This window comes from Phyllobates terribilis, unplaced genomic scaffold (assembly GCF_046119375.1).
Source record: "Phyllobates terribilis strain yellow unplaced genomic scaffold, ASM4611937v1 Scaffold_13__5_contigs__length_258822181, whole genome shotgun sequence".
Lineage (NCBI taxonomy): Eukaryota > Metazoa > Chordata > Amphibia > Anura > Dendrobatidae > Phyllobates > Phyllobates terribilis.
In genome coordinates this window covers 92233050-92260909 of record NW_027362773.1, presented here as the reverse complement: position 1 = coordinate 92260909, position 27860 = coordinate 92233050, and the positions used below count along the sequence as shown (strand labels likewise).

General features: G+C 43.9%; 1 protein-coding gene across 3 annotated transcripts in view; it reads left to right on the top strand.

Moving 5' to 3' along the window:
* Window positions 1-27860, top strand: part of LOC141173779 (receptor-type tyrosine-protein phosphatase beta-like) — a 224989-nt gene that overhangs the window by 64240 nt on the left and 132889 nt on the right. For all 3 annotated transcript variants that reach the window (XM_073658196.1, XM_073658194.1, XM_073658195.1), the window contains 8 exons: window positions 8990-9244; window positions 9385-9654; window positions 10262-10537; window positions 11962-12216; window positions 12356-12625; window positions 18513-18788; window positions 20356-20610; window positions 23197-23466. In XM_073658196.1, the coding sequence (XP_073514297.1) occupies window positions 8990-9244; window positions 9385-9654; window positions 10262-10537; window positions 11962-12216; window positions 12356-12625; window positions 18513-18788; window positions 20356-20610; window positions 23197-23466 (2127 nt within the window). The remainder of the gene's footprint in view (window positions 1-8989; window positions 9245-9384; window positions 9655-10261; window positions 10538-11961; window positions 12217-12355; window positions 12626-18512; window positions 18789-20355; window positions 20611-23196; window positions 23467-27860) is intronic.

Sequence of the window (27860 nt, the reverse complement as noted above, 5' to 3'; positions counted from 1 at the left end):
TTACAGTCTTTTTATAAAACCAGTAGGGGGCGCTTTAGGAAGCGCAACTATTTACAGGGAATTGGCCGTTCCCAGTCCTCGGCCGGTTAGAAAGGGGGAGTGGCTGCTCACAGTCCTCAGCCTGGTAGGGGATGTAGGGGAGGTAACGTTCACACAGTCAACAGTTTCACAACAGTTCTTGTACCCTGACGGGTAACTATATACAGTTCATTTTACCGTTTATTCAATAACGGTGTCCTCCTTGCTCTTCTGGGTAGTCTTCAGGTCCATCCGGACCCTCAGGGTACTCAGTGTCTGGGCGGTACCGCAGTTCCTCCTCGGTTAAGCGGTGGACATGGAGGGCGTACAGTCCTTTAGCGCCCTTGTGCCGGGTGTAGATGACCACGTCACCAGGGTACAGGTCACGTCCGTGATGTCCCTCTGGCAGGTGGCTCTCAACGTCTCTTCTGGTCACGAAGACGTCGGTTGCGGCCTCCGGGTCTCTAATGAAGCCCCAGCCGTGCTCCAGCTGGAACTTTACTACGGTCCCGGTGGCTCGGGGACCGCGGATGGCTTGAGAGTCCTGACGGGCCCTCCTCTTCTGTTCTGCGCTCCGGGCTTGGAGTCGCTCCTCCCTGATGCGTCTCTGCCGCCGCTCTCTTTCGAAGGTGGCCAGCTGCTGACGGCAGGAATCCAGGCGACGGGCTGCGTCCGCCCGGGTTTCTTGGAGGAACCCCATTAGATCTTTGTCAGTGGGGTCCCATTCGCACTGGGCGTCCTGCAGCGCTGGCTGGGCGACTTCTACAGGCTCCGGAGCCGGTATCAGAGGCTCACGCGGGGGTGGAACTCTCCTTGAGGGGCTGCTGGCCAGCTCGGCCGGCCACACCAGGGGCATTCCATCTGGGCCCGTATGCTGGGCGAAGAGATCGGCACCCAGGGGTGGTATGGCACGGGGCCCCAGGTGAGGAGCAGCGCCCGGGGGCACTCGGCCTTGCGACGAGGCCGGTGGTCGTCTGCTGGACGTGTCCGGGGGTGGCACCGCCAAGGCAAGGGGCACTGGTGAGGCAGCGGTGCCCGGGTGTACTAGGCCTTGCGTCCCGGCTTGTGACGTCTCCTGCTTTACGGCGCCCGGGTTCAGAGGGCACAGCGCGGGGCGGGGCGTGACAGCGACGCCTACAGCCTGAGGCCTAGCTGGCGGCGGTGGAGGCGTGGTACCAGGCACGTTCCCCGGGGCTTCAGGTCCCGCAACGGAGAGTGGGGGCAGGCTGGTGGTCTCAGGGCTTGGGGTGATGACGTCCCCGTTACCTGCCTCGGTCTCCGTGGCCTCCTCCGCGGCTTCGTCCGCCGCCGCCGGTCCACCTTCACCGCCCTCAGAGGCAGGCGCGCTGCTCGGTCCTCGCGGTGTCTCCTGCTGGCCGGTTTCGTGCTGCTGGGCCAACTCCTCCTTCCACCCGGCAAACACGTCTCGCTGCGCCCGGACCATCCTCCGATTTAGATCCTCCAGCGCAGCTCGCGCGCACTCCGGGTCTCTGGGCAGCTGTGCCAGCAACTCCGTTAAGCTGCAGGGTGGTTCAGCTTGCAGCAGGCTGCGGGCCAGGGTGCTGGTGGGGTTCGCTGCTCCTTCCATCTCCGGGTGCGGTATGTCCAGACTGATCCAGGCCGCACCCGGCCCCACAGTTTTCTTTCCTATCCGCCCCCATGGGGGGTGGTCTTGGGGGCATCTGCTGACAATCACCTTTAGGGGCAGCCCCCCCACATTGATGGACATCTCCACTGCTGCACTCATGGCTGCTGGGGGCGGGCCCCTTCTCTGGCGCCACTCTGGGACCTGGCCCACGATGGGAGGCGGCTTCCTGCTGTCTTTTGGTGCGTACATAATGGCGTCCGCTCTGCCGGGGCGGGAAAAACGGATGAAGATGGCGGGAAACGACCCAAGATGGCGTCTGATGGCGGGAAAACTTCACCACAGTAAGTATCTCAGTCTCTGAAGGCGCGCAGTACCCGGTGGTAGCGGGCTGGTAACGATCCTGCCGACTACGCCAAAGTTGACTCGCCCCCTGGGCCTGTGTTGTGCGTGCATGTGTATGCGGGGAATACCCGGAGCCGCATCGCTGGGGGTTGTAGTCTCCGTGGCGATGACCCGGTCCGTGCCCAGGGTGGTCAAAGCACAGAGACGTGTGGTTGCAGTTTCCAATGCTTTACTCACAGTTCTTTACTGGTCCTAGTCACCTCGGCACCGGCGGCGACTGCCCAAGCCGTGCTGCGTCCACCAGGCAAGGGGCTCGACCAACTCCCAGGCAATTCCAGAGCGTGGCACAGGGCTCCCTTCTCTTCCCTTCTCTGGCCGTGCCCCACCAGTGACTCTACGTTTGTCCGGCTGCCTCGGGCCTTCTCTTGGTATGCTGATTTCTGCGTCCCTGACCCTATGTGGTGTGCCTTCCTGGTAGGTGTAGTGAGGGGTCGCACCGAGATATAGTCACGACCGCCGGTCTTTGGCTGAGGATTAGTCGCCTCCACCAATTTGGGATCCGGTACCCTGTTCTGCCAACCCGACACCCGCAATCTCCTGGGCCTATGGGGTTCCTTCTTCTCTCTTGTCTCTGGGCCTCTCTTAATGTTCTGTTCCTTGTTTCCTTTCTCTTCTGTTCCTGTTCTCTCTGCTGTTTCTGGCCTCCACTCCAGGCCTGTCTCGTGGAGCTGGGCCCAGACTGAGCCACAGCTCCCTGTTAGCCCTCTCTGGCTGAACTCCTTCTATCACTCCTCTCCTCTGACTGTCCTGTCTTCTTCTGCTCTCAGAACTAAGATGGTGCCCACCTTATATACCTCCCTCTCTGTGTGAGTCCAGGTGACTAGCAACCAATGGGCTCCTACCTATGCCCAGAGACCCACCCCTATCTGCTCCTACACCACTGGGTGTACTTTCCCCTCCCCACTCCAGCCAGGGACAGATGCTGTCGTGCCTGCACTCCTGTCTCGTGGGAGCACCGTTGAGCTGTCCCTCGGAAATGGGGTGTGTGTGGTGCATGCAGCTTACTGAGTCCTGGTCCACACTCCATCCTTACCCGGGAGTGGAATATCACACCTCTGGTTTGAGGTGCAATACCCCTGTAGCAGCCGAGCCCTCGGGGTGCTACACACACATACAGTGAAGGAAATAATTATTTGATCCCTTGCTGTTTTTGTAAGTTTGCCAAGTGACAAAGACATGAACAGCCTATAATTTTAAGGGTAGGTTAATTTTAACATTGAGAGATAGAATATCCCCAAAAAAGTCAAGAAAATCACATTGTATAAATTAGATTTTTTTTTTTTGCATTTTGCAGTGAGAAATAAGTATTAGATTCCTCTGTCAAACAACACTTAATAATTGGTGGCAAAAGTTGGCAAGCACAGCAGTCAGAGGTTTTTTGGTTGATGATGAGGTTTGCGCACATGTCAGGAGGAATTTTGGTTCACTACTGTTTGCAGATCATCTCTAAATCATTCAGATTTTGAATCTGTCGCTTGGCAACTCGGAGCTTTAACTCCCTCCATAAGTTTTCTATGAGACTAAGGTCTGGAGACTGGCTAGGCCACTCCATGACCTTAATGTGCTTCTTTTTGAGCCAGTCTTGTTGCCTTGGCTCTTGGCTGTATGTTTTAGGTAATTGTCTTGCTTAACCCCTTAAGCCCCGGAGCATTTTCCATTTTTGCATTTTCGTTTTTTGCTCCCCTTGTTCCCAGAGCCATAGCGTTTTTATTTTTTGGTCAATATGGCCATGTGAGGGCTTATTTTTTGCGGGACGAGTTGTACTTTTCAACGCCATTACTAGTTTTACCATATTGTGTATGGGAAAGCGGGAAAAAAATTCCAAGTGCGGTAAAATTGCAAAAAAAGTGTAATACCACAGTTGTTTTTTATTTATTTTTTTACCACGTTAACTGACTGCTAAAACTGACCGGCTCTTCTTATTCTACAGGTCATTACGAGTTCATAGACACCAAACATGTATAGGTTCTTTTATATTTAACTTAAGAGCCAGACCCGTATTAGTACGTCATCGCGATCGCGCGCGCACACAGGCTGTGGGGGCGCGATCGCCGCCGGGTGTCAGCTGATTGTCACAGCTGACACCCTGTACTATGTGCAGGGAGCGGTCCCGCACCGCTCCCAGCACATTAACCCCCGCAATGCTGCGATCGAAGTCGATCGCAACATTGCGGTGGCAAGGGGAGGTGATCGCAGATACTCACCTCCTCTTCCGGCCTCCAGCGCTGTCTGCCGTGGCTTCCAGGATGTTGCCATGACGACCCGATGTCATCATGACAACATCCGGGTCACCAGACAACAGAAAGATTGTTTGGACATGCGCAGTGCATCTCCAAACTATCTTCTCCCTGTCCAGCGCTGACAGCCTGCATAGCACAGGGATGGTGCTGCATTCCTGTGCCATGCAGGCGATCAGAATAAAAAAAGTGAAAGTCCCAGAGTGGGACAGAGTAAAAAAGTGTAAAAACTGTTAGAAAGTGAAAAAAAAACTAAAAAAAAAATTGTAAAAATATTTTAAAAAAAATAAAAAAAATAATCCACCAAAAATAAAAATATAATGTACCCATCAATAAATATTATTATAAAAAAACAATAAAAGTACACATATTTGGTATCGCCGCGTCCGGAACAACCTGACCTATAAAACTGTACCACTAGTTAACCCCTTCAGTGAACACGGTAAAAAAAAAAAAAAAAAACGAAGCAAAAAAACAATGCTTTATCATCATACCGCCAAAAAAAATGGAATAACACGCGATCAAAAAGACGAATATAAATAAAAATGGTACCGCTGAAAACGTTCTCGTCCCGCAAAAAACAAGCCGCCATACAGCTCCATCAGCCGAAAAATAAAAAAGTTATAGCTCTCAGAATAAAGCTATGCTAAAAAATAATTTTTTCTATAAAATTGCTTTTATTATGTAAAAGTGCAAAACATAGAAAAATGATATAAATGTGGTACCGCTGTAAACGTACTGACCCGAAGAATAAAGCTACCTTATCAATTTTACCACACGCGGAACAGAATAAAAAAAAACAAAAAAACAATTCCTTAATTGTTGGTTTTTGTTTATTCTGCCTCCCAAAAATCGGAATAGAACGCGATCAAAAAATGTCACGTGCCTGAAAATGGCACCAATAACAGCGTCAACTCATCCCGCAAAAAACAAGCCGTCACATGACTGTCTGCCAAAATCTGGGAAAATTATAGCTCTCAAAATATGGCGATGCAAAAACTAGATTTTACAAAAAATGCGTCTTTTAGTGTGTGACAGCTGTCAGTCATAAAAACCCCATATGATTCTGGTATCACTGTAATCGCACCGACCCGAAGAATAAAGTCGTCTAATCACTTATACCGCACGAGGAACGGCGTAAAAAATATACTCTCGGGTTAGGGTTGTGCTAGGGTTAGGGCTGGGTTTGGGGTTAGGGTTGTGATGGGGTTGGGATTTTTTTCAAAAGTAAGAAAAAAAGATGACGATATGGCGACTAGTGTTGAGTGCAAGTGCTCGCTATTTGAGTTTGCATCGGGTGCTCGGGTATGCATTGAGTATCGTGGGTATTTGAGTGACATGCTCGAGTCTCCGCCCCATATGCTTCGCGGCCAAAAAAACTTTGCAGCGATTGCCTGCCATGCACGAGCGATCCCCGCATGGTTTTTTTTGGGTGTCTAATAACCGTGAAACATGCGGGGCAGGGACTCGAGCATGTCACTCGAGCACACGCAGTACATGGTGTATACCTGAGTACCCAATGCAAACTCAAGTAGCGAGCACTTGCGCTCAAGACTAATGACCACTTATTCAATATGATGACCTAATGTTATCAAATTCTGTGTCGTACCTCTGGGATCAAAATGTTCTCTATACACCTTAATAAAATCCTTGAGGGGTATAGTTTCCAAAATGGGGTCACTTGTGGGGGAGCTCCACTGTTTAGGCACATCAGGGGCTCTCCAAACGCGACATGGTGTCCGCTAACAAATTGAATGGAAAATCGGCTCAAATTGTTAGCGGACGTCATGTTGCGTTTGGAGAGCCCCTGCGTGCCTAAACATTGGAGCTCCCCTACAAGTGACCCCATTTTGGAAACTAGACCCCCCCAAGGCACCTATCTAGATGCATAGTGAGCACTTGGAACCCATAGGTGCTTCACAAATTGATTCGTAAAAATGGAAAAGTTTTTTTTTTTTCATTTTTACGAATCAATTTGTGAAGCACCTGGGGGTTCCAAGTGCTCACTATGCATCTAGATAGGTGCCTTGGGGGGTCTAGTTTCCAAAATGGGGTCACTTGTGGGGGAGCTCCAATGTTTAGGCACATCAGGGGCTCTCCAAACGCAACATGGCGTCCGCTAATTATTCAAGCAAATTTTACAATCAAAAAGTCAAATGGCGCTCCTTCCCTTCCGAGCCCTGCCGTGCGCCCAAACTGTGTTTTTTCCCCACATATGGGGTATCTGCGTGCCCAGGGGAAATTGCACAACAAATTTTGCGGTCCATTTTTTCTTGTTACCCCTGTGAAAATAAAAAGAATTGGGTCTAAAGTAACATTTTTGTGAAAAAAGTTAAATGTTCATTTTTTTCTTCCACATTCCAAAAATTCCTGTGAAGCACCTGAAGGGTTAATAAAGTTCTTGAATGTGGTTTTGAGCACCTTGAGGGGTGCAGTTTTTAGAATGGTGTCACTTTTGGGTATTTTCTGTCATAAAGACCTCTCAAAGTGACTTCAAATGTGATGTGGTCCCTAAAAAAATGGTTTTGTAAATTTTGTTGGAAAAATGAGAAATCGTTGGTCAACTTTTAACCCTTTTAGCTCCCTAACAAAAAAAAATTTTGGTTCCAAAATTGTGCTGATGTAAAGTAGACATGTGGGAAATGTTGTTTATTAACTATTTTGTGTGACATATCTCTCTGATTTAAGGGCATGAAAATTCAAAGTTTGAAAATTGCAAAATTTTCAAAATTTTCGCCAAATTTCCATTTTTTTCACAAATAAACGCAAGTGATATCGAAGAAATTTTACCACAATCATGAAGTACAATATGTCACGAAAAAACAGTCTCAGAATCAGTGGGATCCGTTGAAGCGTTCCAGAGTAATTACCTCATAAAATGACAGTGGTCAGAATTGTAAAAATTGGCCTGGTCATTAACATGCAAACCACCCTCGGGGGTTAAGGGGTTAAGTGGTGAAATTTTTTTCCAAAATTTGGTAAAAAAAAAAAAATACTGCCATTTTCCGAGACCTGTAGCGTCTCCATTTTTCGTGATCTGGGGCTGGGTGAGGGCTTATTTTTTTGAGCACCGGGCTGATGTTTTTATTGATAACATTTTGGGGTAGATCAGATGTTTTGATCGCCCGTTATTGCATTTTATTGCAATTTTGCGGCGACCAAAAAAACGTAATTCTGGCGTTTAGAATTTTTTTCTCGTTACGCCGTTTACCGTTCGGATTAATTCTTTTTTTATATTGATAGATCGCGCGATTCTGAACGCGGCGATACCAAATATGTCTATGTAAGTTTTTTTTTTATATATTTTATTTTGAATGGGGCGAAAGGGGGGTGATTTAAACTTTTATATTTTTTTTATATTTTTGAAAACTTTTTATTTTCACTTTTTGCTTGCTTCAATAGTCTCCATAGGAGACTAGAAGCAGCAGTTGTCTGATCGGCTCTGCTACATACAGGGGACGAGCAGATCCTCTGCATCCAGCAGAAATGGTCCTGTGCTATGAGCTCCGACCACTAGGTGGCGCTCATAGCGACCAGATCATGACAACCACAGGCGTCTGCTGCAGACCCTGGGTTGTCATGCCCACCCATCGGTGACCCGCGATCACGTGACTGTGTCGCCGATGGGCGGGGCTTATGACGCGCTACCCGGAAGCTCGCGTTAAATGCCGTTGTCGGAGATTGACAGCGGCATTTAACATGTTAACAGCCGCGGGTGGATCGCGATTCCACCCGGGGCTGTTGCGGGCACATGTCAGCTGTAAGAATCAGCTGACATGTGCTCGGTTCAGTGAGGGCTTAGCGCAGCAGCCCTCACTGAACGGGGGGTACGCAAATGTGCGTACTAATACGGCAAGGGTTGTAAAGGGGTTAAAGACCCAGCCACGACCCATTTTTAATGTCCTGGCGGAGGGAAGGAGGTTGTCACTCAGGATTTTACGGTACATGGCTCCATCCATTCTCCCATTGATGCGTTGAAGTAGTCCTGTGCCCTTAGCAGAGAAACACCCCCAAGAAATAATGTTTCCACCTCCATGCTTGACAGTGGGGATGGTGTTCTTTGAGTCATAGGCAGCATTTCTCTTACTCCAAACACGGCGAGTTGAGTTAATGCCAAAGAGCTAAATTTTTGTCTCATCTGACCACAGCACCTTCTCCCAATAACTCACAGAATCATCCAAGTGTTCATTGGCAAACTTCAGACTGGCCTGCACATGTGCCTTCTTGAGCAGGGAGATCTTAAGGGCACAGCAGAATTTTAAACTTTTAAGGTGTAATGTGTTACCAATGGTTTTCTTGGTGACTGTGATCCCAGCTGTGTTGAGATCATTAACAAGTTCCCCCCAATCCCCCGCCCCCCCGTGTAGTAGAATAATATTACCAATTTGTATAATTTATTAATTTAGGCATATTTGAGATGGTGGGAGGGTTGCACTGGACAACTCCTTTGCTAATAAAATGTGAAATAATATACGACAGAAGTAAAGAAAAATACAATTATCATCACTGACTGAAGTAAATCACTATTTCTGACATTGCTATTTCTATTGTATATACCACTTTTAGCAGCTAGTGCTAATTTAAATTGCAATTTCAACTTCATAACAAGTTTATTTTATAATCCACATACATATCAGTCACATAGTAAACATGTAGCTGTTCTACTACCACAGGCCGATTACTGATATTATATCAGAGGTATCTGCTGTATAACTGACCTGTCTGTGATTTATATTATTCTCAGTTCCTGGACAAGTTTCCACCATCACCATGAATAATTACCAGTCGGTCAATGTTCTTGGAGCCTCATGGACAAAACCATCAGGAAAAGTGGATAATTATACAGTCAGTCTAACAGGAGCCATCACTAACACAACACAAACTACGAGTCCACAAGTGAATTTCACAGGATTACTACCAGGCAGAGAATATAATGTCACTGTACAGACAGTCAGTGGGAGCTGCAGCCAGACATCTGCTCCAGGGACAGAGGCCACATGTGAGTGTCATCAGGATCTGCTCAGTGATGGCTCTTTATAACCCTCATATCACCATTCTCCTCTGTTACCGGCACTTTTACCTGATTATACAGATGCTGGACATGTTCTCACCTCTCTGTATTTCTGTCTTTTTCTGCAGATCCAACAGCACCTGGAACATTATCCTTTATCACAATTACAACAAAGAACCTGACATTATCTTGGTTGGAGCCAGTAAATATGGCCGGTGTGAATAACACATATAATATAAGCTATGGGATATCTCCATCAACTAACTTATCTGTGACAAGTCCCACAACTAATGTCACCCTCCAGAGCCTGATATCTGGGAGTAATTACTCCATAACTGTGGTCACAGTCGGGGTCCGGGGGTATCAGAGCTCTCCGGTCACCACATCTGTCTATACAAGTAGGTTTTCTCATCATTGATTTCACTTGTTGCAACAATTTTAAAACCTGTCACATAATGTGAGGAAAACTGTAGAGAGTAAGGAAAAGGAGCAGAATAAGGGAAAGGAGGAAATGATTTTCATGATAACTACGGTATACATTACTGCTGAAAGAAAGGGTTTTTTTTTTTACTGAATTTCTCAGTTATCATTTTCATTGTATCCTTGGAGGAAAAATGTAGAATCTCGTGAATATGAACAAGAGCTCCTCTTGTAAATAAGCATGCCAGCAAGTATATCTCAGCCAAAAATAAAACTCCATTTCTGAAGTAAGCATGTAAAAGTTTTATTTCCTGTAGATATATTTTTGTTCTTTCAGACCAAGAAGCGGGAGTTAGGGTGGCCCCACAACTTTGTTCAATGGGTTCAGCCAATGTATGTTAAATGTGTAAAGTCACGTTGAGATCTGGGGGGCCTATAGTCTGCTCCCATTCTCCTGGCTCAAATTTCATCTCTGGATTAGTAAATTTTGAGCAGTGATTATGTATTAGATAATATAGCATTCTGCACTCTCATCCTGTACCCACACTGATTGTGTGTAATTTTTTTTTTTTTTTTTTATTTCAGAGCCGATATCGGTGAAATCTCCGCAGGTCAGCGCTGTGACCTCATATTCTGTGTCTCTGACGTGGAGTAAACCTGATGAGTATCAGACGTCTTACAGCTACAGAGTCCAGACCAATGTCACCTCATCAGCCACAATGATAAATAATACAATAGTGACAAGTGAATCAGCGACAATAATGAATCTGACATCAGGAGAAACATATACATTCCTGGTCTATACAAGAGCTGCCGATAACATCACTTTATCTGACTCCATGTCAAATACTACTTGCACAGGTACGGGTAAAGAGGGAATGAATATAATGTGACTTTTGAGTTGATGTGGCTGTAAAGCTACTGATCAGAGTTGGTGCTAATTGATTCATACAACCCAATCCATCAACCACATCTGTAATCTCTGGCTGCTGGACAGGAGCCCTGAGGATCGCATCTTACGTGACGACATCCATGGCTCTTCTTTTGATTAGCTGGCCTGGCACGACATCACATGTGCAATGCATCATGCCACCACATTAATGTCGCACCATGACGGCTAATTAAAAGAAAAATCACGGAAGCTGTGAGGTAGGAGGTGGCTCTAAGGGCTCCCGCCCAGCAGCCACAGATTTCTGTTGTGGAAGATGTACCAAGTCATATTAATCAATTTTTTAGGAGGCCCGGTGAACCTTTTTGCTTTGGTCACAATATTAACAATTACAATAAATTGGTAATACATTTATTTTTTATAAAAAATGTCACTTTGATAAAAGTGCATGAACGCTTCTGCAAGTATTAAGTGCCAAGTGGCATTATGGCATGTTCAAGGTGTATAATTTTAGAAAATATGTACATAAATTAATTTTAAATTCATTTAGGATTTCATGATTTTTATTTTTATTTGTCAAGTTTTAAAACTATCCTGGCTTCTGTAGGTGCAAAATGACAAGGAACAGGGGAAAAAAAGTTAAGATAAAGCCCTATCCATAAACTCCTAACCCAAAACCCATTCTTGACAATGTCATTATTTGTCTCATGAAGACAACCCTTTTCGATATGCCATGTAGTATAAAGGAAGGGTGATGCCCAGCTCAGCACCACTTCAATCAGACAGAGAAGAGAGAAGCTCGAGTAAATTGTAACGTGAAGGATAACGACAGAAGGACTGCACTGACGATGATGGAGATCATCCATATGTGCAAATACCTGCAAGAGAGAAAAAGACCTTGTTCATAACATTACAAGAAACTGCTAGAAACTTAGTCTGTAGGTTATTACCATGTGAAGACTATAAATTCTCCATCACTGATTGTTGTGTTTCCTTATTAATTTCTGTGCTGTATAATCCCTGTTTTATAGTTTATTAAGAAAATAATGCTGAGACATTGAGAGAAGGATTAAAAAAAGTAATGGCTGCCGAGAGATGGGGATAGAAGAAAACTAAAGTGAAAACAAAAATTCTTGGATGGGGTTAATAATAAAAATAATAAGATGACGAAATGAGGAAATAAGAAAAACAATATCATTGATATAAATTAATAACGACAATTTTCTATATACTTCATGTTTTCTTCACTGGTGTTTTATAACAAGTTTCTTGTTTACAATACATATCAGTCACATAGCAACATGTAACTGTTCTATTGCCACTAGTCTATTAATTATATTATACTAGTGGTATCTGCTGTATAACTAACCTAACTGATGTATGATCGTATTCTCAGTTCCTGGACAAGTCTCCACCATCACCATGAATAATTACCAGTCGGTCAATGTTCTTGGAGCCTCATGGACAAAACCATCAGGAAAAGTGGATAATTATACAGTCAGTCTAACAGGAGCCATCACTAACACAACACAAACTACGAGTCCACAAGTGAATTTCACAGGATTACTACCAGGCAGAGAATATAATGTCACTGTACAGACAGTCAGTGGGAGCTGCAGCCAGACATCTGCTCCAGTGACAGAGGCCACATGTGAGTATCATCAGGATCTGCTCAGTGATGGCTCTTTATAACCCTCATATCACCATTCTCCTCTGTTACCGCCACTTTTACCTTATTATACAGATGCTGGACATGTTCTCACCTCTCTGTATTTCTCTCTTTTTCTTAGATCCAACATCACCTGGAACATTATCCTTTATCACAATTACAACTAAGAACCTGACATTATATTGGTTGGAGCCAGTAAATATGGCCGGTGTGAATAAGACATATAATATAAGCTATGGGATATATCCATCAACTAATATATGTGTGACAAGTCCCACAACAAATGTCACCCTCCAGAGCCTGATATCTGGGAGTAATTACTCCATAACTGTGGTCACAGTCGGGGTCCGGGGGTATCAGAGCTCTCCGGTCACCACATCGGTCTGTACAAGTAGGTTTGATCAATGTTTCCACTTGTAATAACTTAAAATGTCACCAAATGCCAGGAAAGCTGTAGAGGAAATTGAGATGGAAGAGAGTAATTGAAAGGAAATGATAGAGGAAATAATTTTGACAGTATAATTAAAACCATATTTTAAATAAAACTGGGGGTTTAGATTAACCCCTTACTAGTATATGATGGCTTTCTGACTTTTATGCAGACTTACAAGCCTAGACCGCATCTTTCCTGGTAGGTGATGGCAGTGTCATTCAGCCATCATCTAATACCCGTGTCTGTTAACCCATTTAATGCCATATTAAGTTCTGACAGTGGTATTTACAGCATGCCAGCAGGTGGATGCGTCATTCTGTGGGTCTTTCGGCACTCCCATGACGTGAACTCGACACACTGATAGGTTGCCATGACGGCCAGGGTTCTGCTGAAGACCGCATGCCTCTCATGATGGTAATCCTGTGAAAGCTAACCTACAGCTAGCAATCACAGGAGACCATGATTTTTGCTATACACAGCAGTACTGTAGTATTTCTGTGTATAGTACAAGTGATCAGATGAAAGCAGGTTCAAGTCCCCTAAGGGGACTAATAAATACAATAGAAAGGGAAAAAAATCTGAATAAATATATAAAAGCTTAACTCCTTCGCGACATTTGACGTAATTGTATCTCATGATCAGGAAAGGGTGGCATACAGTTGCGTCATGGCTAGGGGCGATATCCACAACGTAATCACAGGCTGCCGATAGTAGTCATAGCAACCTGAGGTCAAATAATTACCTCCGGTGGTGACCTGTTAGACCATGTCAGGAGCATGGTCTAAAAGGCTTTTTGTCAGTGTAGCACTGACAGGTGTAATGCATTGCTATGCATGTGTATTGCAATGCATTATGCCAGTGATCAGAGTAATAAGAGTTAAAGTCCCATAGAGAGACTAAGTAAAAAAAATTGTAAAAGTACTTAAAAAAAATAAAGCACAAAAAATGAAAAAAATATACCAATAAATACATATATTTAGGTAAAAACAAAAATAAACAAAAAAAGTACATATATTTGGTATCGCCGCACCCAGAACAACCTGATCTATAAAACTATCACACTAGTTAACCCCTTCAGTGAACGCTGTAAAAAGTAAACAAAAAAAGTGGCAAAAAAATATGCTATTTCATCATACCGCAAAAAGTGTAATAAAATGTGATCAAAAATTCAAATGTAAATAAAAATGGTAGCCTGAAAACGTAATTTTGTCCCTCAAAAATCAAGCCACCACAAAGCTCCATCAGCGGAAAATTAAAAAAAGTAAGTAGTAAGGCTCAGCTCACATTTATCCTGCGCTCTACGCTGAGCGCTTACACCGGGGTTTCTGTGTACATCTCTGAAATACTTGATTCAAACAAAACCCCTGACAGAAGAGTCCCCATAATGAGGCAGATGGACACAGTGTGGACGCCATCTGGCCTATGATCCAGCGGTGTCTGTATTTGTAAATGCGCATTAAAGCGTGGTCGACCATCGTTTTGTGCACCTCTGAAAAGAGACCATTGAACAGAGGCCAGACTGAGTCCACAGTTTCTCATTATAGTGAATGGATCCCTAGGGAATTTCATCTGAATCACGTCATTCGGAGATTTAGATGAAATCCCCAGTGTAAGTGCTGCGCACAGAGCACAGAAATTTTATTCAAAATGTTCCCAACTCAATCCACAAAAATGCAAGTCTTCACTCAGGTCTGTCATCTGTCAATGGAAATATAAGGGGCTTGCACTTTACTGGCAGCATTAAGTCTCTGGAAAAGCGCTCTATACACCCCCTCCAAAAAAATAAATAAATCTAGCAAAATCTGTGCCCAAATACAAATGTTCCCCTCCCTTCTGAGCCCCGCAGTGTGCCTTAACCACATGTTTGGCATTTCTGTAACGATGCAAGCCTGCTTAAATTAAGGGGTTCATGTCTCTAGAAGCACGAGCTGGGCACAATCTATAGGCACTACAACGTACTTGGCACTACAACGTATTGGGCACTACAATGATAGATTTACAATTTTCACTCCACAACATCCATTGCTGCTTTTTTCTAGAAAACACCCATGGAGTCAAATTGTCAGTCCTACTGTGAATAAATTTCCAGAGGGTTGTAATTTCCAAAATGTGGTCACTTGAGTGGATATTCTGCTCTTCTGGTACTTAAGGGCTCTGTATATGGAATTCGCAAACTATTCTACCAAAATTTGTTCTCCTATAGTCAAATGGGTCTTCTTTCCTCCTAAGTCTTGCTATATAGCTAAGCAGTAACCAGACAAATAAGGGGTATTGCCACATTCAGCACAAATTGTATGACACATTTTGATGCAATTTTTCCCATGTGGAAATGTAAAATATGGGGCTAAAACTATATTTTTGTGTTTACTTTTTCTTCACCGCCCAATGCTATAAAATTCTGTGACACACCTGTGGGGTAAATAAGATCACTGCACCCTTAGATGAATTCATTGAGAGGTTGAGCGTATAAAATGCGGTTACTTATGTGGTGGTTCTGCTGTTCTGGCACCTCATGGGCTTTGCCAATATGACATGGAACCCTCAAACCATTCCCGCAAAATGTGCACTCCAATATGGCGCTCCTGCCCTTCTGAGCTTTACACTGTGCCTCAAAAGTAGTTTTTGATCACATATGGGATGTTGGTGTACTCAGGAGAAATTGCGCAACAATTTGTCGCACTCATGTACTCCCATTACCTTTTTTAAAATTTTAAATCTTGGGGCCAAAGCAACACTTTAGCAGAAAAAATGGTAATGTTTCCTTTACTCAGCCCAATGTTCTACAATTCTGTGAATTTCCTGATGGTAAAAATGCTCACTACACCCCTAGATGAATTCCTCAATAGCTGTGGTTTCCAAAATGGGGTTAATTGTTGGGGTTTCTGCTGTTTTGGCATGTCAGGGGCTCTTCAAATGTGACATGGCTTCTGCTATCTATTCCAACCAAAAAGGTGCTCCAAAATTCAAATGGTGCTCCTTCCCTTCAGAGCCCTGCCGTGTGCCCAAATAGTAGTTTTCCATTACATGCGGGGTATCTCTGTACTCAGGAAAAATTGTACAACAAATTTTGGGGTCCATTTTCTTCTGTCACCCTTGTGAAAATGAAAAATTTGGGGCAAAAGCAAAATTTTTGTGGGAAAAAGTAAAATTTAATTTTTTTTCCTTCCTCATTGCTTTAATTCCTGTGACGCCCCTAAAGGGTTAATAAACTTCTTGAATGTGAATTTGGACAGTTTGAGGGGTGTAGTTTTTAAAATGGTGTCACTTTTAGGTACTTTCTGTCCCATAGGCCCCTCAAAGTCATTTCAAATGTGTTGTGATCCCTAAAAAAAATGGTTTTGTTGGAAAAATGAGAAATTGATGATACAGTTTTAACCCTTCTAACTTCCTAACAAAAACAAAAAAATGTTTAAAAATGATGCTGATTCAAAGTAGACATGTGATAAATGTTAGTTATATCTATTTTGTGTGGTATAACTATCTGGTTTAAAGACATAAAAATTTAAAGTATGAAAATTGTGAAATTTTCAAAATTTTTGGAAAACTTTCAATAATTTCATAAATAAATGTAAATCATATCGACCAAAATTTCCCCCTAACATGAAGTACAATGTCTCACGAAGAAACAGTCTCAGAATCACTGGAGTATATTGAAGCGTTTCAGAGTTATTGCCACATAAAGTGATGCTGGTCAGAGTTAAAAAATTTGGCCTGGTCAGGAAGGTAAAAACAGGTTTGAGGGTGAAGGTGTTAAAAACAAAGAAATGGAAAAATACTTATTTGGTATCATTACGCCCTTAAAAGTTTGATCTATCGAAATATAAAATTAATTAACTATATTGGTAAACAGTGTAGCGAGAAAAAAAGTCGATGCAACACTGCAATTAAATGTTGTAAGAGGCGGCCAAAAGATTGTATCTACCCCAAAATGGTATCAATGAAAACATCAGCTCAGGGCGCAAAAAGTAAGGCATCACACAGCCCCATCGACCAAAAATGGAAAATGTTCCGAGTCTTAGCAAGATCGCAACACAAGCAAAATTTTTATTTTTACAAACTTTCGAATTTATTTTTCACCACTTTAAAAAAACAAAACAAAAAAATATATACATCTTTGGGATCTGTGTAATTGTACTGACCTGGAGAATCATATTGCCATGTCAGTTTTGCCATATAGTAAACATGGTAAAAAAAAATTGTGGAATTGCACTTTTTTCGAAGTTTCGCCGCACTTGGAATTTTTTTCCCCCACTTTCCAGTACGTCACATGATAACATGAATGTTGTTATTCGAAGTACAACTTGTGCCACACAAAACAATCCCTCCTACTTCTATGTAGACAGAAAAATAAAAAAGTTATGGCTTTTGAAAGAAGGGGGGGAGAAAATGAAAACGGAAGTTGGCCACCATGGGAAGGTGTTAAATATTACAGATTAAAGAATAGTTATTCAGAGTAATCTGCACCAATGTATTCTGGATGGGATCATGCCGACTCTCATGTACTTGAAGAAGCGTTCCTCTTATAAAGTAGAATACCTTCAAGTAAACCTTGAGCTAAAAAGGAAATCCACTTTTGTAGTAAGAGTATCAAGGCTTTTTTTCCTACAGACGTGGTCATTGCTTATCCAAGTGTTAAAGCAAGTCTTTTGGCTCTGTATATCCAATTAAACTGCCAATACAGTCACAAAGGACTTGACCTCTATCAAAATCATGTCTGTTTTATCAATGCTAAAATTTAATATGTAAATCTGGGCTCCTTGGTGCACTTTTGGTGCTGTTAAGAGCTCTGGGCATAGTCTGCCCCCTCAATTAGCTTATTTCATGCTGCCCCTCAGCTTGATTGACAGCGTTTGCTTGCCCAGAGCAAGCACTAACTCATCTAAATCGTGCACTGACACTCCTGGAGCCCAGTGGTGCACACACATAGTGTTAGTGCATGCACGCTCTCCGTCCTCCATCCTAAATGTAGAAGCCGCTTGCAAAACTGAAAAAATAGGTCTTCAAAGAATGTCAGTTTAAACGTATGTTTCATTTGTAACAGCACTTGCTTCGGCAAGTGAGCGATGCTCAGTAAATCATGCTTAGGCCACAGCCCCACTATCAGTATTTTTTCTCAGGAGTGGGAGCCAAAACCAGGAGTGGGTGATAAATGCAGAATTGGTGACTTGTTTCTATTATACCTTTTCTCTGATTGTTCCTCACCTGATTTTGGCTCCCACACCTGAGAAAAAATACTGACCGAATACTGACCAAATACTGATAGTGGAGCAGTGGCCTAAGAGGCAGGGCGCCCCATTCTAATTCAGTGGGCAGAATGGTGCATGGAGTCTTTGGCTACACCAAGCATACACAGACATTTACATATTAAAACGTTTTTCTGGACAGCAAAAGCAATAAAACCTATAGAACATGCATGATTTTTATAGGCCCTAAGTCCCCTATATGATTGTATTAGCAGTTTTGTTGACGTTTTGAGTGAGAGCAGACAAGGATAGCGCCGCTCACAGGCAGTATCTGCAACTTAAGCTAATTACCTTACATTGGGGCCTTAGGGGCCCCAGGGGGATACATTGGGGGTAATATAAAGTACTGGACAACTTCTTTAATTAATGTCGGCCGCACTCGTTGAGTATTGTTCGGCCAACAGCCATCAAATATGTATGACCCGCTTTAGATAGTCAGGTTCAACCAACGTTCAACGAATGAGTATGGTCCTGATATCTGTTGGGACTTCATTCCACTTATGGCTCAGATTACAACTCTGGATTTTTATGTTTTGGGCAGTGGTTACAATAGAATAATACAACATACTGCTCCCTCATCCTGTAACCACTCTGTATTTCAGAACCGATATCAGTGAAATCCCTGCAGATCGGCGCTGTGACCTCATATTCTGCGTCTCTGACGTGGAGTAAACCTGATGAGTATCAGACGTCTTACAGCTACAGAGTCCAGACCAATGTCACCTCATCAGCCACAATGATAAATAATACAATAGTGACAAGTGAATCAGCGACAATAATGAATCTGACACCAGGAGAAACATATACATTCCTGGTCTATACAAGAGCTGCCGATAACAGCACTGAATCCGACCCGGTGTCTAATACGACCTGCACAGGTGGGGATGGAAGGAATCATTTTAATGAGAATAATAAGTTGATGTAACTGTAAAATTCCTGATACATAAAATAACATATATTAAAGATATACATGTTTTCTATTACTTAATGTGTTGGGTTTCCCCCCTTCTTCTGTAACTATTCTTTCCAAATGGGATGGGAAATGCAATTGGAGTGAATTGATGCCTGTAATCCGCTTTGAATATGATTTAATCTAGACCATAGACAGTATAATACGCAATAAGTGAACAGCCAGTGATGGATTTTTTTTCACATATATACACATATGTTGTATTCTCTTCTTTAAGATTCAGATAACTTATATACGAATAGTTTATTTTGATTTTCCATTACACTCAGCTGTTTTTGGAACAGGGAAATTTAATTCATATCCAAAACGGATCCTTTGCAAACTGAAACAAGCAAGAGTAAAAGGGGCTCATTGTTATCATGGGTTTCATTTGGTTCTATTTTGTGACAGTCTTTAGAATAAAAAGACAGAATTATAGTCAATGAGGCCGTTCTGCTTTTGCCTGTGTCAGTTTGCAATGGATCCATTTTGGACATGAACTCAGTTTATCTGTTTTCTAGAACTGAACCAAGAAACAGAAATCCAAAACGGAGATGTGAATAGAGCCCTAACAGAATTTGTCCTCTGTGTAACAAGCACCATCCCTGCTCCCCATGGTCGTCACATTGCTACATGTATATTTGTTCCATATAGTTTGTGTGCTCTATATAATTATTATTAGTTAATAATTATAACCGCTCTTGGTGCCTGTACACATAGCAGCTGTCCTATACAGATAATAATTGTGCGGGAATTGCCAAAAGTGGTTAATACCATGAATTAACACAGTTTTCCGGTCTCTTTAGTTGGCTCTAAGTTCTCCTGCTTCAGTTAGGATGATGAACTATCTGAGGCTTTGCTCTTGCTTCTGCAATATAGAATTAAAACATTTTTTGTGTATAAACTTTTTCTGGTATCTTAGTTTAGATGCATTTAATAAATAATAATTGCTGGTAGTGGAAGAGGTGGTGGAGACTTCATCGCTGAACAGCTTGGTCACCACCCATCTCTTCGTTCATTAAGAGCAACATTCTCGTTTTATGCTGGGCAATGTGGACACCGATGAGCCAAACCCCCATAGTCTCCTTCTTCTGCTCCTCCATTAATTTAGTTTCAGAGTTTATTCAAGTTAGACTTTGGGTCGTTTAGCAGGACCAATGGCAGAACAGGGCTCGGCAGCCAAAAGCTGCATTTAATTCCCAGCCTGTTCAGTACCAGCTGTTGTGCTGTATTGGTCCTGATGCAATTATTACTGTGTGATATGCTGGCTACTGACGTGGCTTATTCAACCTCTTTTCTATTTTTTAACCCTTGAATGGTTATTTGCACTTGACTTGGTGCTGTGTGACCTTTTCTTTTGCCTTCTACCTCTGCCTGATATCTTGAACTTGACCCTACTGTTTTCCTGACTTCATTGAGCCACAATCCAATTGTTAATATTATACCAAAAGAAATTGCTGTATAACTAACCTGTCTGTGATTTATATTATTCTCAGTTCCTGGACAAGTCTCCACCATCACCATGAATAATTACCAGTCGGTCAATGTTCTTGGAGCTTCATGGATAAAACCATCAGGAAAAGTGGATAATTATACAGTCAGTCTAACAGGAGCCATCACTAACACAACACAAACTGCGAATCCACAAGTGAATTTCACAGGATTACTACCAGGCAGAGAATATAATGTCACTGTACAGACAGTCAGTGGGAGCTGCAGCCAGACATCTGCTCCAGTGACAGAGGCCACATGTGAGTGTCATCAGGATCTGCTCAGTGACGGCTCTTTATAACCCTCATATCACCATTCTCCTCTGCTACCGCCACTTTTACCTTATTATACAGTGGCATGTAAAAGTTTGGGCACCCCTGGTCAAAGTTAGTTTTATTGTGAACAGTTAAGCAAGTTGAAGATGAAATGATCTCTAAAAGGCCTGAAGTTAAAGATAACAGATTTCCTTTGTATTTTAGGCAAAAAATATATATTTTTTAATCTTTTACATTTTAAAAATGACAAAAAAGGAAAATAGACCAGTGCAAAAGTTTGGGCATCCTGCATGGTTAGTACCTAGTAGCACCCCCTTTTGAAAGTATCACAGCTTGTAAAAGTTTTTTTGTAGCAAGAGAAGAGTCTTTCAATTCTTGTTTGAGGGATTTTCATCCATTCTTCCTTGGAAAATCCTTCCAGTTCTGTGAGATTCCTTGGTCATCTTGCATTCACTGCTATTTTGAGGTCTATCCACAGATTTTCATTGATGTTCAGAAGAGGGGACTGTGAGGGCCATTGTAAAACCTTCAGTTTGCGCCTTTTGAGGTCGACTATTGTGGATTTTGATGTTTGTTTAGGATCATTAACCATTTGTAGAAGCCATCCTCTTTTCAACTTCAGCTTTTTTACAGATGGTGTTATGTTTGCATCAAGAATTTGTTGAAATTTCATTGAATCCATTGTTCCCTCTACCTTCCATGAAGGTCATATTTGTGCAGGTGTCTCTGAACAGTAGATCAATGAACCACAAAGCTAGAGTCTGCTAAATCTTTCTGCAGGTCTATGGAGGTTAAGCGGGGGTTCTGATTTGCCTCTCTAGCAATCGTACGAACAGCTCTCACTGAAATTTTGCTTGGTCTTCCAGACCTTATCTTGACCTTCACTGTTCCTGTTAACTGCCATTTCTTAATTACATTTCAAATTGAGGACAGGGAAACTTGAAAATACTTTTCTATCTTCTTTTAGCCTTCTCCTGCTTTATGGGCTTCCACCATTTTCATTTTCAGAGTGCTAGGCAGCTGCTTAGAATAACCGATGGCTGCTGTTTTTTTGGCATAAAGTTAGAGGAGGCTTGGTTTTTATAAAGCTGGGACATTTTCATCACCTGGCATTTCCTAACGATGATAGTGAACAAGCCATAACCCTAACAGGCTAATTAAGGTCAGAAACCTTGGTCAAAATTATCAAAGCACACAAATCTCCAAGGGTGCCCAAACTTTTGCATAGGCCCATTTCCCTTATTGTAATTTTTTAAAATGAAAAAAAAAGACAATATATATATTTATTTGCCTAAAATACAACTGAAATATGTCATCTTTAACAATGTGCCTTTTAGAGATCATTTCATCTTCAACTTGCTTGACTGTTCACAATAACAGTGATTTTGACCAGGGGTGCCCAAACTTTTACATGCCACTGTACATATATGAACCTACAAACAGAAGGAGACTATTCCAAACTATAATAAAATATCATAATCTTTGTGTCACAAGAAATATGATTAATAAAACATTATAAAAATACCAGGGGCACATACTGCAGGAAGGGAGAAAAATATGCCATTGTATCACTAATCAGTAATCAAATCTCCCTAAAATGTAATTGTATCATTAAATCCAAAGAGTTTACAAAGTGCAAAGTTTTGGTTATGCAATTATTAATTAGAGACAATTCCTCAAATTGATCCCATAAGGATTTCATAACAAAGCCACAATTGGCATGTTATAGCTTGTGTTTATAATGCACAATAATATACACGCATATACTGTATTAAAGGTATTACTAGGACAACCCCTTTTTGATCTATTGAACATGAAGAGGAAACCAGGGCTGCAGCTGATCTGACTTCCTCTTCATGTTCAATTTGTACAAAGGCGGGACCAGTGACGCCAGCGCTGATTGGGCGCCGGGCTTACCTGTCACAACAATGTCACGAGAGCCCCGGGACCACAAGTGCCGACAACGCTTGGATGATGCTGGCACAGGAGGGGAGTATAAGCTTTTTTATTTTATCGGGGCCAAACATTTAGATCAAGAAGGGGTTGTCCTAGTAGTGGACAACCCCTTTAACACTCCAGCGTTTTTTTTTTGTCTTTTTTCAGCACTGGAGTGGTGATTCTAATCTACAGTCCCTGACCATAGTGTTATACTCACTTGCCCGCGTTTTCACCTTTTATTGGTGCCACTCCGGTCCCGCGGCGCCATCTTGTGACCACAACTTCTGACTGCCAGAAGTCAGAGGTAATGGTCACAAGCTCTCAATGCAAGTCTATGAAAAGCCAGAACGAGGTTCTCATAGACATAAATTGAAAAGTGACCTGTGGCTCACTCCAGAAAACACTGGACCAATCCGAGATGTCACAAACTTCTGGAGACTGACAGGAGCGTCGTAGATAAAAGATGAAGACGGCGGCAGGTAAGTATAAGAGTAGGGTCAAGAAACTTAGATTAGTAGCACCACTTCAGCGGTAAAATAAAAAAAAAAACGCTGGAGTGGAGCTTTTGGCTTAATTTATTATACAGATGCTTGATCTGTTCTCACCTCTCTGTATTTCTCTCTTTTTCTGCAGATCCAACATCACCTGGAACGTTATCCTTTATCACAATTACAACTAAGAACCTGACATTATCCTGGTTGGAGCCAGTAAATATGGCCGGTGTGAATAAGTCCTATAATATAAGCTATGGGATATCTCCATCAACTAATTTATCTGTGACAAGTCCCACAACAAATGTCACCCTCCAGAGCCTGATATCTGGGAGTAATTACTCCATAACTGTGGTCACAGTCGGGGTCCGGGGGTATCAGAGCTCTCCGGTCACCACATCTGTCTATACAAGTAGGTTTCATAATTGTTTGCACTTGTAGCAACTAAAGATGTCGTCCAATGCCAGGAATGCTATAAAGAAAATGGAGATTATTATTATTATTATTTATTATTATTATAGCGTAATTTATTCCATGGCGCTTTACATGTGAAAGGGATATACAAAGCACAAACAATTACAGTAAATTTTGAATAATACAAGTCGGTGACTGGTACAGGAGGAGCGAGGACCCTGTCCCCGAGGGCTCACAATCTACAGGGGATGGGGGAGGATACAGTAGGTGTGGGCAGAGCTGGTCGTGCAGCAGTATGGTGGAGCGAGGGTTACTGCAGGTTATAGGCTTGTCGGAAGAGGTGGGTCTTCAGGTTCCTTTTGAAGGTTTCCACGGTAGGCGAGAGTCTGATATGTTGGGGTAGAGAGTTCCAGAGTAGGGGGATGCACGGGAGAAATCTTGTATACGATTGTGGGAGGAGGAGATAAGAGGGGAGTAGAGAAGGAGATCATTGTGAGGATCGGAGGTTGCGTGCGGGTATGTACTAATGTGGCGCCCCTGAGGGTTCGACCGCCACAGGAATGCTGCACTTCTTAAATGGAGTGTGGTGTTCCTCCTCTGAGGTAAGGCCAGTGTGATGGTTGTGACCTAACCTTTTGCATCCAACACCACATTTCCACCAGAGGGAGCTAGTATGCACTAGGTGCTGCTCCCCTGGTTACAGGGAGACTGGGGAACACAAAGTGGTAGGAACCAGTTAGTGGGTGTGGGTGGAGGAACAACTAGTTAGTGACACTTCAAATCTAGTATATATTAGAATGCCTTCTTTGATCTTGGTCTCTGGCAGTTTGTCTGTCAAGTGGTCCGTCCTTCTGCTAATTCTCCATAGTGATGAGTTGGTCGTGCTGTGCTGTCAAACTACTGTGTGTAATGTGACTTCCCTCCGGGAGCGCAGATCCTGTGTGGGCCTGCACCGGCATGGGACACAGCTCTCGTACCCCGACCTTTGGGACGAGAGGTAGGTTGCAGACAAGGAATGTCTCAACCCGGCCGAGGACCAGGATCAAGAAGGCCCGGGAGCTTTAGAGTGTGGCTCCCTAGCAAATGGGTCCCGGCGAGGATGCAGACGGAGCGGAGCACGCCACCTGTCCTCGCCTATCTGATCTATTCAGAGGGATTCCGGCTGCAAGAGGGGTACCGGTCCCCGACACCCGACCTTGTACTCCACGTCCAGGGTGGGAAAGCCCGGTTAGGCCCTGAGGATCCCACCGGGCGTCGGATGGAGAGGAATTGCCACCCGAGCCCTACACCTGAGAGAAGCTCAGAGGGAGACCCGGCCTATCTACACACGCACAGACGGGAAAGGGTGAAGCCTGTAGTGCCGGAACACTCTGGTGTAGGGTCGCTACCGAACACTGGACTTCCTCGGAGGTAGTCAGACCCCCGTCCCTGGTGGCCGCAGGACTCCGCGAGGAGCAGGGAGTTCGCCTTCCCTCTGACATCTCTGAGTGAGTAAAGCCTTGGAAGTTCACCCCTATGGCCTCCGGACTGTTCATTACGCGCCATACCACGCGACGCGGTGCCCGTACTCCCCGTGCTACTACTACCCCCCCTTCATCCTGTTTGACTGCCCTGGGGCCTTGCTCCGCCTGTGGGGAGCAGCAATAACTTTAGCCGCCATGACATCGGGCCTCAGTGGACTGCTAGCGGCGCTGGTGGCCCTTCACCAGACACCACAGGTGGCGTAGTCGTAAAAATCAGCCACTCTACCCGGAATAGCCCACACCATCTCTTTCTAATGTGACGGCCCTGAGCACGGGTCGGGCCCGGGCCACGGCTGCATCCCATCTCTTCGAAACAGGGCCCTACTCCGAGTCCCCCAACACCCAGGGTAAAACACGGGCTTTCTGAATAGAGGCGTCACACTGGGAGACTAGGTCACAGATATATGGAGGAGACAGGTTGTGGATGGATTTGTATGATGGAGGAGAATATTTGAAAAGCAATGTCAGAGGAAATTATAATAAATAATAAAAGTCCTATTTTGAATAAAACTAGGAGTTTATATTAAAGGAGTTGTCTGCGACACCCAGCACCCACTTTGATCAGCTGTTCTCAGGGTCTGCAGCTGCCGGAAATGCTTAGTTACGGAACTGCACAGCACAGCTCCATCAACTATATAGTGGCCGCGACTGGATATAGCATATCTGCCCCTATTCAAATCAGTAGGGGGTGGATGTGCAGCACCTGGTTGCAACCACTAGTCCTAAGGGTAGGCCACCAATGTTAAAGTCCTGGATAAAGACAACCATTTTAAATGTAACAGATCAAAAAATATTTTCATGAGTTTTTCAGAGTAAGCTGTTCCATTGTATTCTGGGTGGGATAATAGTGACTCTCATGCACTAGAATAAGAGCTCCTCCTGTAAACTTCCAGATAAAAATAAAATCTACTTTAGTATTAGGCATATGAAGGTTTTATTTCCTACAGACCCATCATTGTTTATCCAAGTGTTAAAAGGAGTGTGTCACCCCCAAAACGCCAATTACATGGTTAGTACAGTCATGTAGTGGATTTACTGCTTTTCTGTCCTGGATTAAAAAAAAAGCTTTATTTAATATATAAATGAGATGTAAGGCAGCGCTAGTCATCATACTGGGGGTAACTCGCTTCGCTGCGTCAATCAATGCACACGTGCAATGTCTTTACGTTTTTCACACAGTGTTGCAGTTTATTATGGCACTTCATAAACCGCTGTTCACACATTCCATCTTAGTCCGCCACCGGCATGTTTGCACACATAAACACAATTTTCATGAGCCAAGTGGCACACCGGCCCACTTGCTCCAGGGTACAGCTTACGGCAAGGTAATAAAGTAGCAATGTTCGTATCACAATGTCCATATAGCACAGGGTATTACCTTTGCCGGGTATAGCTGTCTCAGTCCGTTACTCTGCCACCACTGTGGCTCTGCGGCTTCCCAGGTGGCGGTCTCCAGCCGTCGTTCCGTCTAAGGCTACTGGTATGTCTCCACTCACATCCAGCCTGCGCCTTTCAGGACTCTTCCACAAGCCGGCTCTCCCTCAAAGGCCCTGACATCCACGCACCGGATCCAGGCTTGGCCTTTCAGGCTGCCAGGCTTCACTCTCGGCCTCACTAGGCCTCTCACAAACGGTGTCCCACACACATGGAGCACAGGCCTCACGCCTCACACCGAACACACCTGTCTCAAATTAAGCAGGGTTTATATATGCTGTGCACAGACAGCCACATACTGACAGGACCTTGCTGATGTCACAGTCATGTGATCAGTCAGCTGTGTGTATAGGTCCTGTGTGCTGTCCCAGTCATGTGTACAGAGCTTTACTGTGCATACAGGACCTGTGTGATGTCACAGTCATGTGACCAGTCAGTTAAAGGAAGGTACATGGTCAGGTAAAACACATCCTGGACCATTTACAGTAATGCCAGCAAGTCGCTGCATTACATATCCCTCCCCTCTGTTCAAACTTGTGGGGTTGAACACATAATATACACAATAACACGATAACCCCCAGGTCACAGAGACCATGTACTTTACAATTGTGCTACTCAGCCCCTGGAACCTTAGTCAACGACATTAGCCCATTCCTTAGGGACCTACCATTTGTCACTGTCACTGACTTCCTCAGGTCACCTTTCCGGGTCACAACCTTGTCAGGTCTCCCCCGCTCCCAGCGGTCAGTCATAATCTTGTCAGACCTCCCCCGCTCCCAGCAGTCGGACGTAACCTTGTCAGGTCTTCCCCGCTCCCAGTGGTCAGTACAGCAGCGCGACTCACATGCCCTGGTATCTAAGGTCCGGTTCGACTCCGCACTGTCCCGTCCTCTATGGGGTCGTTTGTATGGGCTGCTGAAACCTGAGTTACTGGAGGTCTCACTACCTCTAAACCCACGCCCACTACTCTCAGGACATCTTGAAAGGTCCCTAACTCCAGCTGTAGCAGTTCTGTTATTTAGGGGGCCCTTTCTCTGTCGGGTCTCACTATTTCTAGATGGCTTCCGTCTTCTGCTGCTCAGATGATGCTGTCTATCTACTCGCAGTCTAGCGAGATTCAATTGTTCTACCTCCTGCAGGTAGGTCACTCGGTACTCAATCAGCATGCGTATATATTCTAGGCTTTCTTCTGTTCCTACAGCGGAGAATGACACCATGCCGTCTTCGTCTGGTATCCAGTCCTGATGATCACGTGGACTGCTTACTTTCACCACACCAGACTTCTTGACCATCATCTGCATGGCTCGACCGCTTCTCCCAATGAGCTTTCTCACCAGAACATGAGGCACCCGGATGACCTCTTCACGCATACTGTGAGCTTTTCTCCTAAGCTCCAGTTGTCTAACGGCTTGTTACGTCTTCAACCGGAGAAACC